The 16,464-nt window shown below is 39.8% G+C and overlaps 1 protein-coding gene across 6 annotated transcripts in view; it reads left to right on the top strand.

The window, feature by feature from the left end:
- LOC126273168 (trafficking protein particle complex subunit 8) overlaps window positions 1-16,464 on the top strand; it is a 269,428-nt gene that overhangs the window by 168,738 nt on the left and 84,226 nt on the right. For all 6 annotated transcript variants that reach the window (XM_049976647.1, XM_049976646.1, XM_049976644.1 and 3 more), the window contains one exon: window positions 10,866-11,194. In XM_049976647.1, the coding sequence (XP_049832604.1) occupies window positions 10,866-11,194 (329 nt within the window). The remainder of the gene's footprint in view (window positions 1-10,865; window positions 11,195-16,464) is intronic.

Raw genomic sequence — 16,464 nt, 5'->3', positions numbered from 1 at the left:
GGAGAATGCTTTCAGTTGATAGTCATCTAACTGAGGTGACAGATACAGCTTCAACATATTGTACCATTGGCTCTATCTGGCACAAGAAAGAAAGGATCGGTAAATAATGCACCCTTACCAATACAGCAAGCATTTTCTAAGAACTGTATCTACTGGCTACGTTTATTTGATGTTACACATGTAAAAGTTGATTCATCACAATATCTTTTTTCCTTAAGAGATGTATATCCACCCATATACGAGGAAGAATGCCACAGATTTAATTTATTGTAGTAATTGCATTTCCTATAAAAATAGCTGAAGAACATGTTTAGCACGTTGCACAGTTTAGTAGGGATTTTTACAAGGACAAGGAGAAAATATTTGGGCTGGCATAGAATTGTGCTGATATCAATAAAATTTGACTTTTCTGTGATGCTTCATTTTGATTATTAATGACAATAAGATGTCAGTTTAATTTTCAGTCTGGCTTTGTTTGTACTTCTTTCCCATAATTCCCTGTTGTGTTTTATTAAAATTTGTTGTGACCATCAGTGAGACAGCTGGTTAAAGTTTATATGAAGTCTTCTCCACTTTATATAGATTAAGAAATGAGCAGCAGCACCAAATCTGGCCATACTTCTGTTTAAAATGGTATATATTAAAGATGTCCCAAAACTGCTACCACGAAAGAAAACATGTAGAAATTACAAAATGTGGTATTTGATGATTGGCAATTACAGGTTCATTGTATAGGTGATGCCATAAGCATATCACTGGAAAGAATATTGTACATTTTATAGTAAAATTAATCATGAGAGAGTCCTGTAGGCAACTGAAACATCATTTATTGTATACTTATCAAAAGCATTCTCGAAGAAAACAACATCACAGGCCAACAAAAAATGTTTTTGAAAATCTTTTTTTACTTTGATTGCTGATCTTTATAGATTTTTATGAGCTGAATCCAAATCTAGCTTTAGTTTTGTTGTATCACCCACAGTTTTCAAGCAATGTGCAAAATCCTATGCTACACGTTAAACGGGGAAATTAATGAAATGCTTCGTTACAACATAAGCATGGTTTGTATTTACAGTAAGCTACTTAAAACAGTGATATGTGTTAACAGAGGTTTCACTTGTCAGTTGGAACTGTTTTGTATTTTCTTTCTTTCTCTTTCTTCTTTGAAGCTTCTTGTGTAGCTTTTTCTATGATGAATCTCTTGCGGAACTTCTCGGTGAAGTGAGCAACAGGAGGCCCCCGTCATGTTGGTGTTCCAGTGGCCTTGGTAGTGTTTTTCCATCACTTTCAAATCTGGTGAAAATGCTCTCCTTGCTCCTCACTAACATCTCCCATATTGTCCAGGAAGTAATCAAGGTGACTGTTCAAAACATGAACTTTCAGGCTCATTAAACATCCTAAAGTGTTAAACTTCTTTAACATTGTAGCTATAATAGAAAAATATTCTAGGTCTTTTTCATGTCCTAAGAACTTCGTAACGACTTGCTTGAATGATACCCATGCATCTTTCTCATTTAAGGTCATTGTGGATTTAAAGTTCACATCAAACATCAATTTTCTAATGTCAGGCCTGACAAAGACACCTTCTTTTAGTTTAGGTTCTGAAATGTGTGGAAACTTTTGGCACAAATACTTAAAACATGGTCTATCTTTAAGCAAAGCCTCTACATACTGTTTCATTAGGCCTAACTTTATATGTAGAGGTGGTAGGAGTACGTTTTTTGGATCTAAAATGTTTTTGTGTAGAATGTTCTTCTCACCAGATTTTAAAGACTTTCTCACAGACCATTTTTTTTTTTTTTTTCTGCACCAATGTTGAACCTAGCCCTACCATCCCATTCACACAAGAAACAAGTAAATTTGGTAAAGCCACCTTTGCTGACGAAGGAGCATACATGTTACTTTTAGATTGCCACATATCATCCAACCATGAACAGAATAGCCTATTTTATTTAGCACTATTTCTAGGTTTTGGTAGCTTTCTTTCATATGTATAGAACATCAAACAGGTATAGATGCATACATGCTACCATTTCATCTACATCTACATGGCAAATCTGCAATTCACACTTAAGTGCCTGGCGGACAGTTCATTGAACCATTTTCATACTACTTCTCTACCATTCCACTCTCGAATGGTGTGTGGGAAAAAGGAACACCTAAATCTATCCATTCAATATCTGATTTCCCTTATTTTATTATGATGATCATTTTTCTATACATAGGTGGGTGTCAACAAAATATTTACGCATTCGGAAGAGAAAGTTGGTGATTGAAATTTCGTAAATAGATCTCACTGCAAAGAAAACCACCTTTGTTTCAATAACTGCCACCCCAACTCGTGTATCATATCAGTGACACTCTCGGCCCCTTGCTCAATAACACGAAACGGGCTGCCCTTCTTTGCACTTTTTTGATGTCCTCTGTCAATCCTACCTGGTAAGGATACCATACCACGCAGCAATATTCCAGCAGAGGACAGGCAAGTGTAATGTAGGCTGTCTCTTTAGTGGGTTTGTCACATCTTCTAAGTGTTCTGCCAACAAAGCGCAGTCTTTGTTTTGCCTTCCCCACAGTATTAACTATGTGGTCTTTCCAGTTTAAGTTGCTCACAGTTGTGATTCCTAGGTATTTAGTCAAGTTGACAGCCCTTAGATTTGTGCGATTTATCGTAAACCCAAAATTTATTGGATTTCTTTTAGTACCCATGTGGATGACCTCGCACTTTTCTTTGTTTAGTGCTAATTGCCACTTTTCACACCATACAGAAATTCTCTCTAGATCATTTTGTAATTGGAATTGATCATCTGATGATTTTACTAGATGGTAAATTACAGTGTCATCTGCAAACATTGTGTAATAAAACTAGTTTTGAATGAATCAGTAAACAGCCTCCAGTCTTCCTACCAAACTCAATCATCAGACCGGGAATGTCTGAGCAGTACACTAAATCACCTTCTTGTTGGAAAAAACTTGGAAAATTGCTGCACTCTCTTGCTATATATGTATATGCTGGTTCCAACTGCCAATAAGTTCTTCTCTTTTAATCTAGAGCCAAGCAATTCAGTTTTTTCTTTCGTTAAGCCCAGATTCAAACCAGATCTTTAAGCTTGGTCTGATTCAACAATTTGGGCGCTAGACTTTCTGTATTACAGTGGAAATCATCATCATCTGGTTCATGTAACTCAGATTGTACATCAGAAAATACTTCTGGTCGGATGGCGGACAGAAGGTTATGGTAGCTTATTACCTTCTTGTTTTTTGAATTATGATCAGTTCACACACACACACACACACACACACACACACACACACACACACACACACACATTATGCAATGCCCAAGATTTATCTTGATCACCAAGTTTAGATCCAAAGTGTGATAGATAAACTTTTTTCACAAAGTCTGTAATGTTTCTTTGGTGTTTTTAATCACAAATCCACCATAAATATAAAAAGAACTGTTAGCAGAGTTTTTACAACCACAATTAGATATTGTACTGAGCATATGTACAGGAAACTGGAAAGTGAGGTTAGGTTGACAGTAAACAAAACACCATTGGCTTACACAAAAATAGAAGCGACCTGTTTTTGACAACAAATGTTTTTCAGCAGTGCTACCAACATCATCTATATCCATTACACCTCATTTTTAAAGTATTTTAACTATATACAAGCTGTTAATTTTTTTTAAATCACCTAATTTGATAAATTTAACTAAAATGTGAAGAAATGGTGGGTGATACAGTTTGTTAAGTATAATATTTGTATTTACCACCCTAAAAAACAAAATAATAAGGTAATATTCAGCAAAAAAGTTTTTGCATCGTGGGCCTGTGTAATAATCAAAGCAGTGACTGAAAGTTGGAGGCCATACAACACAAAAGGCAAAATTTCTTTTAGTTGCCAGAAAGATTTTGGCATGTCTAAACTGTTATACAGAAGATATTCACATTGATTACCTCACAAAGACTAAACAGTTATTGATCCAAGTGTGCAGGAAAAATTGAAATGAAACATATTTGTGTGTGGAGAAAAAGAATCTATCTTAAAGCTTAGGCAAAATCTCCTCAATGGAAAGCCATTGGACAAATTTTACGGCCCTGAAAAGGGATTTGTTGAGAAATAAGTATATTTTAATTGCCTAAAAATAAAATTCCATTGCAAGACTGAGATAATTTCACCACTCTTTCCAGTTCATGTGAGACTCACTGATACGTAGAGGTAAATGCTCAAACATTAGTAAAACACGTTTGACATTTCATCACTTCCTGCAGGCTGGCCAGCTTGGTGCCTCATACCAAACTACATGTATCTGTGAGACTGCAATACCTTATTTCTATTGAGAACAGAAAGATTGGTTCTTTTATGTATTGTACAGTCTTCTGGCATTTCTCTGTGCTTGTGTTTCTGAACTGGCACAGTGTATCTTTTCAGATGTATCATTTTTAATTGTACTGATGCCATAATCAGTTCCACTTGTTTGACAAAAATATTCACAATAGAAAGCTCTTCCAGTTGGTGCATCACATGGACCACTGTTAATTTTTCTCAGTGTGTGGTTAATAATGTTACTATGTTTTGACATTGAAATACATCTCCCTATACATTTGTTTGACTATCTGCCACCCATCTTTACATCTCAATGATTTCGTCCATAAATAATTATATGTTCCAGAAATAATTATATGTTCAGGTCTCTGACATATAATGTATGTGTAATATAATTAAACTTGTCAGATGACAGATCAAAGTAGGAAAGGAAGACAAAGAATGAACAAACTATGTAGATGATGCCAGCTTTTATTAAAGAGAAAAATTCTCAGTTTTTCATTTAAAAATTGGACAATTTTTTTCAGTAATAGCAGAAACCACTAGTTCTTTCACAGATTAGGTTTAGATGATTTCCATAGAGTGCAGCATTTAATAAAAGCATCTGATTTGTAAATACTTCTTACAAATGCATTGAACCCTTGTCTCTTGAGTTTTTCTGAGGTATGTGGATTAAGTCATATGAGGATGGGAATCAAATCTCCATCTGGTTACCCTATTAAAAGTTTTCTAGTATTTCTCTAGATAACAGAAACAAATACTGGGCCAGTTCCTTTACCTAAATCTATACTTAACAAGCTACCTTATAGGTGTCAGAAGGTACATAGTCCTTCAGTATCATGTTAATCCTTCAAATTCCATTTCTGGATGGTATTCTGGAAGAAAAACTGTCCATACCTCTCTATATTAGCCCAAATTTCTTTAATTTTACTGTTATAGTACTTACTCCCATATACAGTTGCATAATCATAAATGTTCTTGACTCATTTAGAATGCGTGTTTCTTTTGAAAGAGGCCTCTGAGGAGACATTTTTGAGCAATTTAATGCTGGCTTTATGTTGGTAAGATAATATTTGACTAGCCACACAGCTCTTCTGTATTTTGTTGTTTTTCATTAATTTTAGTAAGGATGTCTCACTGTCAGATAATATTGAAGAACTGACACACACACACACACACACACACACACACACACACACACACACACACACACACACACCAACACGGCTATATTCTCCCAGCCGATTACATTGTACTAGTGGGGCGGCTGGACTGCCAAGTGAATATGAGCACAACAGACTCTTGACCTATTGACTCCCCCTCCAGATTTTACACAAACGCCCTAAAACTATCACCATCAGTTTGTAGAACACATTCTGGACAGTTCACGCGAATGGTTTGGCCGCACAGATAACCCAACATGAATCGCGTAGAACATTTTGGGACATAATTGAGACGTCAGTTCATGCACAAAATCCTGCACCACCAACACTTTCCCAATTATGGACGGTTAGAGATGCAGCATGGCTCATTATTTCTGCAGGGGACTTCCAATGACTTGGTGAGACTATACACATCGAGTTACTGCACTATGCTGGTCAAAATGACATGAGCAACAATATAGGAAGAGTCTCGTAATCACCAGTATAGATCTACAGAAAATATTTAACTTGTTTTCAGTAAGTTTTGTATTAACAAGTGTGTGTATTAACAAGTGGGTGTACTCTTGGCTCAGAGGTGGTCTGCAGTTATCTTATAATATTGCCTGGCATAGTGGTAGGCGAGAGAGACATAGCATGTGGCCTGTGACAGGGGAGGCGGCACGCTGAGCTAACAGTAGTGGCATTCTGGTGCTGAATCAGTGGTGGCGGCCACACACTGTACACGGCTGTCCTGAATGGCAGGTCCCAGTGTTGCCCAGGATGTAACATTGGACTGATGGCCAGTGAGTGGCAGCTGGCAGCTCTCAGATTCTGAAGGCACAGCAGAGCTGCATGGTAGCCTGTCATGCCGTGTCCATGAGGTGGCAGCAGAATCCTGGTGACAGTCTCATGGAGGTGACCAATTGCAGAGCTGTGAAGTGCCTGAGCAAATGGGAAGTTGTCAATTGTTCGGAACCCAGCACTGGCACTGGTGGCTGCAGTGTAATTACAGCGTAGTCATCAGGTCACTCGAATAAAACTCGTGGTGACAACTACACACAGCGGGTGCAATGCATGATTTCGCTGTGCTGATCTTTGCAAGCATCTGTCCAGGACTGACTTTGTAGAGGGGTTGTGTGTTTTCGTGTAACATGGATATGTCTGGAACAGGGTCAGTTACACAAGACATTGCTCCAAGCAGTGTTATCATGAAGAATATGTATATCAGTAGAATAGCTTCTATTAGATTTCATCATATTATTGATAAATTCAATACTGAAAGAAGAATCAGCCCAGGAGATTAACCATCACCAAAATGAGAGGGGGAGGGGGTTTATGTAGAGATTTACACATGTTAGAATCAAATGGAGTGCATCCAACCATTCTTCAGACTGAAGACTGCAACAACAGCCTCTAGTGTAATCAAACATCAACAATGAATGGAAGAATTCAATAAAGCAAGTTCCAAAATAGATATGAAGACAAACAGTGAATGAACAGGAAGAAGAAAAATAAGCAGAGTAAAATATGGCCTAGAATGCTTGTAGTAAAGCAGAGGTTTCAAAATCAAGCTTTCCATTCATCTGAAAAGGAAAGGTTAAAATTGTAAAATTTTACTATTTTTGACTTTTAGTAGTGAGACATGGACTTTTAATAGAAAAAGCATTCAAAAATTGCTCTCTAAGCACTGTAGAATTGCATACTGAGAATTATTTTGAGACAAAAGTAAACAAAAAGATGGAGGAGGGAACATAACGGAGTAGTAGACATTTAGACATTACTGTGGCCATTGTGAAAATTGTATGAAGATAGAGAGGATGTGTAGCTGGCCTTTATTCCTTCATGGGGTTGGCATGTTAATTATTGGAGTTGGCAGAGTTAGAGATAAAGAGTGGCTGGATGCCCTTCTTGCACTCTTTCTCCCACAGTGTGTAGGAATTTGTATACAATTACTGTGTCTCTGTGTAGTGTTATCTCATGTGAAAGTATGTGTTTTCTGTATGTTTGCAAATTGTGTATCTAAGACAATGCATTGGTATCCACCTAGTCAGATGTGAGAAAACTGCCTAAAAACCACGTGGTGGCCAGCATACAGGCCCTTGCCGTTAATTCGCAGGACAGGTTCAACCCAGGCCCGGTGCATCTCCCCAAATCCTAGAATCCAGATGGGTCAAAGCATTTTATTAGTTTTTTCTTCAAATCTTTGTTCATATTGTTGCAGAAAATTCTCTTTTTCTTACAAAATACCACTTTCGCCATTGCTGTCCTTGTTTCAGTTTCAGTGTTGCTCTACCATTTGGTTTCTATCCTGCTTTGTAGGGATTTAAAACTTTGCACATGTTGTACTATTCCACTATTCAGTGTTACCTTCACCCTTTTATTTCTTGTTAGTTACATTACTTTTGTGTTATTTGTGGTGACTTTAATTCCATTAATCTTTCTCTAAACTTCAGCTATATCCTGTAATTCTTTTTTGTCTGTTGCTAGAAAGACCATGTCATCTTCAAGTGTCAAACACCATATTATTCTTATTCCAATTTTTACTCCCTTGTTACCTAAAATCTCTCTGTAGCCATCGACCACTGAGATCCAGGTTGAAATCCAGTTGTAGTTTTCCTAGTTCACTGTCAGCATTGTGTCTTAGCTTGCTGCCAAAGAACAAGTATGTGTAGGTAGAAGTGTCCAACTTCAGACATGTATGAAATTTGCTGAGTGTCTATCACCTGGAGGTACTTTAGATAGGTTCTCCTGGAGATCATTGAGAAGACAAAGGTCAAGTGTTGTTGACTCCAAGGACAACCTTGTCAAATGGGCATTTTCCAAAGTACCACCAGAATGTGAATAAATAAGAGCACAGAAAGTGAATCACCTGTGCTACTGCCCTTGCAGTCATGTAGCAATGAAGAACTGATGAAGGCTGAAGGGGATGCAGTTGCTGTTGCTCAATTCTGGGTGAAGATCATTTAGTTGATTATGTAATCTATGTAAATTATAAGTAATGTAAATGTTGATTTACTAGTATCTCTTAAGTGTACAGTCATGTGATTTAGAGTTTTGTATGGCTTCTGACGCAAATAAATAAATAAATAAATAAATCTAGCGGCCAGTGGTCATTGTATTTTCTAAATACAGACTGAAAATGGTCAAAGATAGTGAATACTGTTGTTTACTATTTTTGTAGTTGTATTTAGCTGGTACTGTCCCCTCTCACCTTCATTCATGCTTCTTAATTTTAATATGAGTAGTTTGTAAGTCATCTAGTTTTCATCATCATCCGCACTGTACAATAATTCATGTTCCAAAGTTACTGGATTGTGATCTGTGTTATGCAACTCTTTTAAAAAGTCTTCCTATCTCGGGAGGATGTCCTTTACAATCTTTGTGCCTTTATGTCCTGTGGATTGAAAGATTCCATGAGAGATATAGCACCAGAAAGTGTAAAATGTCAGTTATTAAATCACAAGGTGGTCAAGGAAAAACTTATGTACACAGTTGATGTGTCTGTTTTATTCCTTAAGAGAATGTAAATGACTAGCCAGAAATGAAGAATGACCACCACTTTCTTGTACGTGAATGATGGATGGTGCATATGTAAACTTAAAAGGTCAGAAAACTGCTTTCTATCTCTCTTCTTGTGAGTGCTGGATGTATGTGGTGGGAGGTTAAATGATTGAGAAAGCTCTAGTGTGGGGAAAAGAAGCTGAAGAGGGGGAGATACGTGGCTGTCAGTGGCAATGGCAATGTGTATCAGTTCTGGTAACAGATGTCATTAGGTGCTAAGTATGTTAATTTCCACTGACTCAGTTAACTACAATTTATGTTCTAGCAGTTTGTCCAAAAATAAATTTAAATTGATGATAAGTTACGGATAATTGAAGGACAAAGTTAACATCTCACCATATAGTTAATACGTTGAATGTTTTATAGACACACAAACAAGTCTGAAAATCATTTTCTTCATACAAGGCACCACAGCAGTGAGTTTATTGAAGCTTACACGCATGGTTCTACCTTGCCTGTCATTGCAGTAACAGACAAGGTGCAATCACATCTCATATACTCAAGACTGAAAACTTTGCTAACTACAGAATACGTATACCAACACATACTTACACCTGCATGGCTACATTGTCCTGATCAACTATGTTTTACCATCACTGCAGCTCAAAACAGTATCTAGTATGAAAGCTTATCAATGTTTTCAGTCTTCTTTGTGTGGCTCTTGACTGCTCAACCCCTCAGTTTAACAGTGAATTGTTACCACTGCACCTTCAGTTATTTATATTCCACAAAGCGCTTCGTATTACAATATTTGTTAAGCTGTTGAGTTAGATAATGTAGTAGATACAGTATTGTGGCAGTAACTTGTTGTTTAGTCTCACTGTTATACTGTGAGAAATGCACATAATTTTGGTACAAAGTGAGCATAGGTGTAACTAAATAAATGTGTGTTAGAGTTTTAAATATAGCTTCATGGTCAGCGACCATTTGGAAAGCAAAATTAAAGCAATAACAGCCCTCAGTTGGAAAAATTAAGTCTTTTGACCCAGTTGCGGCACTTTTATGATTGCCTTCATCAGAGGTATCTGTATTGCTACCTGTGGCTTGACGTGTGTGAGCAGTCCATGGTGGCTTGCCTCCCATGTATTCTTTTTTAAAAATTTTGTGACTAAAGCTTTATCGCTTGATATTTATTTTATACGTGACATGCCAGTTTGAATGTGTTACTTCTGATGAAGACTCTCATAGTAGTACCAAAACCAGGTCAAAAGACTTAATTTTTGTAGCCAATGGCTGTTATTCCTTTAATTTTGTAAGAGTGTATAATGCACCAATAAACATCCTTCACCAACAGGGTCCACTTCTGTGTTGGAGAGAACTGAGTGATGCCTCAGTTGAAGCTGTAAGCACTTGGCTCTTTTCTTCAATTTATTGTCCTGTTACATAGGGTAACCTGTTTTCACAGAAAAAGTAATAAATATTAACTCTCCCATTCTCATGTGTTGTAATTTCTTAAGATGCCACATGTTGAACTCTTTACTTGTCAATTTTTAATTGTTTTTGCAACTGTATCTTCATTATTAACAGTAGTAAGGAACGTAGTAATAAAAAAGCTTTATCTGCATTGGTATTGTCAGTTACAGGACTGAACCTCTAGCCTTAATTTGTACATACAATTCTGAACGTTTATTGGAATTCTGAGCTATCTAACAATGAGCACCATTTTGTCTTTCCATTTGTTCAGATGAAGTCAACTTTGAAATCATCCAGAACTCAATAATTTCTAAAGTGCTTTCATTAAATGGATAGTTTTCCACACATAGTTTCCTGTAGTTGCCATAATATATTTAAAGTAGTATTATTATAATGTATCTCATTTCACTTTTGCAGGTATCATTTCAAAATATGAGTTCAGAGATGCTTTGTGGTGAAATGCAGAATGTTAGCATACGTTTCAAGAACATTGGTAGTGCTCCATTGAGTAATTTATATCTTGCATCATCTGTACCAGAATTGATTTCATGTGCTGGTTACCCAGTTTGTGATACTGGACAGGGGACTATTCCAGAAGTCATAAAAATTTCCCTTCCGGGTGGGCAACTTGCACCCGGTCAGAAACACATGGAATCCATGTGGGTTCGTGCACCTGACTATAGAGGCATCACTAACTTAGAAATTATGTTTTACTACGAAAACAATAACACCAAATGCATTCCACGGTAAGTACAACAGTTCCTTATACTTCTGCATTCGAACATAATATTATGTGCCGCACCCCACCACCACACATTCACAAATTGTGTATGTGCTGCACTCATATAAAATTTAGGCAACAGAATGCTACAATTTTTACAGTGAATGGAAGGGTTTTGAGAAATGTTGTAATATTATTTCAGGAGAACAATGAAATCAGTCATGATAGTGCAATGAAGTAAAAACTCTGAAAATCTAGGATTTCCATGATTCTTAAACAGTTTTTCTTGATAATTATTATTTTTCTAAAAGGACAAGTAATCAGTGGTTACTCTCTTAATGACTTTGGTTTTCTGGGAATTGGGCGTAGTCTTAGTCATGGTGTTTGTTCCTGATATTTTGTCTGCTACTGTGGGAGACATCCTCTGAGCCAGTGGCGGTGCAGGTAATTGATTCACCAATGTAATCAGCCTTAGATAAACAAAGTGCTGTACACTACAAGTGCTCAGCTAAGGGCCAACTACAAAGGGAGGTGGTGCAGTGGTTAGCACACTGGACTCGCATCCGGGAGGACGAGGGCTCAAACGTGTGTCTGGCCATCCTGATGTAAGTCTTATATGATTTCCCTAAACTGCTTCAGGCAAATGCCAGGATGGTTCCTTTGAAATGGCATGGCTGGCTTCCTTCCCTGTCCTTCCCTAACCCGATGGGACCGGTGATCTTGCTGCTTGGTCCTTGGTCCCCTCCCCCATATCGACCAACCAACCAACCTAAGGCCCAACTATGGCTGTGTCTAACATGAGCAGCAGTCTAGCTGAGATGGGTAATGGGATAAGGAAGAGACATTAGCCGATAGGAAAAGGGGGGGGGGGGGTGATAGCAGGTTAGGTTTGGGGCGGGGGGAATGCTAGAGCTGCTTGTGGGAACATGGAGTGGCATGGTGACAGGATAGAGCTGCTAGGTTCGAAACAGGAGGCTGTGGGAGGGGAGAGGGGTTGAGGTGGGGTGGAGGACGAGAAGAGATGGAGGGGAGGGGAGTCCCTAGTCCACCCCAGTTAGATTGCGCGGGTGCATGCACCTGCGTATGTTTTCTACATCTAAAGAAGAACTTTGCCCAAAAGCTGACATACTTCTAGCATTCTTTTTCACTGTGCCCATTGTTTTTCATTGTGCCTGTCTCCGATTTAGGCCTCCACTTTACGGTTAGTAGCAGTTTATCCTTTCCATATTCTTGTTCCATCCTGGACTTATCGTTGTTTGAACTATTTATTTGTGACTTCACAATAGTTGAACCATGTACATCTGAATTACTAATAAAAGCTTCAGTGGATGTCGTGAGGAACATGAGAGCAATTATCAACCGGATAGCATGGATGAATTAGCATGGATAAACTAGCAGAAGTGGTTCATGTATAGGAACAGAGAACCACCAATTTGATGCTTCGATACTGAAATTTCGGCAGGGTCCAATCACCACATTGTTAGGGTATTTAGAGAGAACATATAAATCCAGAAACACAAAAACAACTTTAAACAGAAAAGGAGGGCTGAAATGAGGGAAGTTGTGGGCCTTAATGCTAAATGAAGTAAACACACCAATCCTTCTGCTTTATAAATTCCTTAATATACATTGGTTTGAACCCATGATCTTTGGCAACAGTCAGACGACATGACAACTCTACAGTTACGAATAAAAAAGTTTGGCTGCTTCAGGTAATTGGGCCATTGGTACACTGTTTAAAGCAGTGCATATTGGAAAATCATCTATCTGCTCTCCATTGCCTCTAACAAAGACTCCTGCAATGGGGGATGAAATGTCAGGTACAAAAATTAGTATAGGGCAGTGGCCCTAGGCCAAGAAAACTAGTGTTGCTACTGAAGCAGCAGTGAGTTTAATTTTGTGCTTCCAGGTATACAGCAAAGTTGCTGTTTCTACTTAAAGGCAAAATTCATAGTGCCTGAAGATGATGACTAGGTCGGTCATCAAAATAAAATGGATATAATGGAAACAATAATTTTGCTGTGTACCTAGTAGCACACCATTAATCAATCACACCAAGGAAATCTGAGATAACATGTACACTTTTTTTTCAGACATGCAGTTGACAGCTGTTTGTTGCAATGTTTCATACGTTGTTCGAAGTTTGAATATTGTGTGTTAGATTCAGTATTGCCACAACTTATTTCCACTGAAAAGAGGAGTGAAAAAGATATGAACACAAGCAGCAATCTGGAGAGGGTGAGGAAGTGGAATTGATAGTGATTGTGGTGAACACGTGGGGGGGGGGGGGGAATGCCATCTGATGGAGTATGCAAAGACTAGACTGCCAACAGGTGAAGTGTCAGGAGGTTGTGGGGCAGGGAGGTGGGGAAAGACAGGTGGATGCATTGACAGAGGGCTGCAAATAAAAAGGATGGGAGATGAGAATGTGAGGAGACAATACGACTGGAGGTTGAAGCTGTTGGGTAGAGGGTATGCAGACAGTATGTTTCCATAGGTTGAGGCCAGGATAGTTACAGGAGCGGGGAATGTGTTGTAAGGATAACTTCCATCTGCGCCGTTCAGGAAAGCTGGTGGTAGAGGGAATTATCCAGATGGCTCAAGTAGTGAATGAGCCATTAGTATCAAGTGTATTGTGTTCAGTTGAATGTTGTGCCACAGTTTGGTGATTGCCTTTCCTCCCAGTGGACAGCTGGTTGGTGGTGGCCTTTCCTCCTGGTGGACAACTGGTTGGTAATCATTCCAATATAAAAAGATGTGCAATGATTGCAGCAGAGCTGATAAATGACATGGCTGCTTTCACATGTGCTCCGGCCCCTGATGGGGTAGGATAAACCTGTGACAGGACTTGAATAGGAAGTGCTGGGTGGGTGGATTGGGCAGGTTTTGCTCCTGGGTCTTCCACAGGGATGTGATCCTTGTGGCGAGGGTCTGGGATTGGGAGTGGCGCAGTGGTGGACTATGATGTTGTGGAGGTTGGGTGGGCAATGGGACATGACTTTAGGTGGGCTGGGAAGAATCTCAAGTAGAATGTCCCTATTTCAGGGCACAACAATAGGTGATCAAAACACTGGTGAAGGATGTGGTTCAGTTGTTACAGCCTAGGGTGTTACTGGGTGACGAAGGGGCACTCGCTTGTAACTGGTTTTTGTGGGAGATGGGAGCATTGAGGGTTTGAGGGGAAATGGCACGGGAGAGCTATTTGTCTACAGGGTCTGGAGGATAGTATCTGTATGTGAAGGCCTTGGTGAGACCCTCAGCATACTTAGCAAGAGAGATTTTGTCACTGCAGATACCCTGTCCACAGGTAGCCAGGCTATAAGGGAGGGATTTTTTGGTGCAAAAGAGATGACAGCTGACAAAATGCAATTACTGTTGGTGGTTGGCAGGTTTAATGTGGACAGAGGTGCAGATGGAACCAGCAGAGAGGAGGAGATCAACATCTAGGAATGTGGAAACCTACTGCCAATCTCAGGGCACCATCATCCAACCCCTATCATACCCACAGTGTTCCTCTTTGTCCACACCCCATAGCAGCTAAACAGTCCCTAGTTGACCTTTTCACCCTTCAACATCCCCCAAAACTCACTACCAACCCTCCACCAAATCCAGAGCCAAAATATTCCCGTAACACAATTGTTAACCTTGCAACCAAAACCCTCAGCTCCACAGAAGTTTGGCCTATCCAAAGGCCTCACCTTTAGCCATACATCCAAATTTAACCATGCTGGACTTGTCAAACACCTACTCCCTTTCTCCCAACCCCTGCAAAGGAAACACTTTATTGCTTCCAATCCCTCCAACCAAAACGACTTTAATTCCAACATTGAACCTTGCCTCTTCCAGTTCGTACCACCATCCAACTATGATACTCCCCCCTCCCATCTAACAACTCGCCAATCACCTTCCTTACTCCAACTTAGCCTCACCATCCCTCCCAAGTCCCTTCCTCCGAACACTATGTTTTCAGTGGAAAGAAGTCAAACACAAACTCCAGTACCTGCTTAAAGCCTTAGGAATCTCCCCTGATTCCATTTCCCTCCTCATCCCTATGACACCCCACACACCCATCTTCTACATGCTATCCAAAATCCACAAACACAACAATTCTTGGGGCCCCATTGTGCCTGGTTATTGTGCCCCATTGAAAGAATTTCAGCATTCATTCACCAACACCTCCAATGAATTGGCCATAATCTAGCCTTCCCCATCAAATACACCAACTATTTCCTTCCCTAACAGTCCACCATTCCCACCCTTTTACCTCCTGGATCCCTACTTGTCACTGTTGACACCCCTTCCCTATACACAAACATCCCTCATGTCCTTGGTCTTGCTGCTATTGAACACTACCTTTCCCAGCATCCTTCAGACTCCCAACCCACTACCTCACTTCTCATACACCTAACTTTATCCTAACCCATAGATACTTCTCATTGGAAGGAAAAGTAACAAACAAATCCCCAGCACAGCCCTGGGCACCTCCATGGCACCCTCGTATGCTAACCTTTTTATGGGTCATATAGAAGAGACCTTTCTTGCCTCCCAAAACACCATACCCCTAGTCTGGGTCAGGTTCATTGATATCTTCGTAGTCTGAACCCAGTGCCAAGATACCTTCTCCCCCCCCCCCCCCCCCCCCCCCAACACTTTCTCTCCCGTTTTCATCATGTGGTCCTCCTCAACTCAGTGTGCCACCTTCCTAGATGTTGATATCCTCCTCTCTCATGGCTCTATCTGCACCTTTGTCCACATTAAACCCACCAACAGTACCTGCATTTTGACAGTTGTCATCCCTTTCACACCAAAATGTCCCTCCTGTAGAGTGGGATGGCGTACCTGCAATGACAAAAACTCTCTTGCTCAGTATACTGAGGGTCTCCCCAAGGCCTTCACAGACAGGCACTATCCTCCAGACCTAGTACACAAACAGATGTCCCATGCCATTTATCCTCACACCCGAAATCCTCCCACCACCGCCAAAAACCAGCCACAAAGGAGTGTCCCTTTCATCACCAGGACTACTCCAGACAGGGACAACTGAACCACATCCTTCGCCAGAGCTTTGATTATCTATCATCATGTCCTGAAATGAACGGCATCCCACCCGAGATACTTACCATCCCTCTAAAGTAGTGTTCCATTGCTCACCTAACCTCCACAACATCCCAGTCCATCTCCATCTCTATGCCACTCCCAATCCCAGCCCCTTGCCACAAGGACCAAATCTCTGTGGAAGACTCAGGTGCAAAACCTGACCAATCCACCCAGCCAGCACTTCCTATTCCAGTCCTG

The sequence above is a fragment of the Schistocerca gregaria genome, chromosome 5 (assembly GCF_023897955.1).
Source record: "Schistocerca gregaria isolate iqSchGreg1 chromosome 5, iqSchGreg1.2, whole genome shotgun sequence".
Taxonomy (NCBI): Eukaryota; Metazoa; Arthropoda; class Insecta; order Orthoptera; family Acrididae; genus Schistocerca; species Schistocerca gregaria.
Note: the sequence above shows the minus strand (reverse complement) of the source record. Positions and strands in the feature narration are given on the sequence as shown.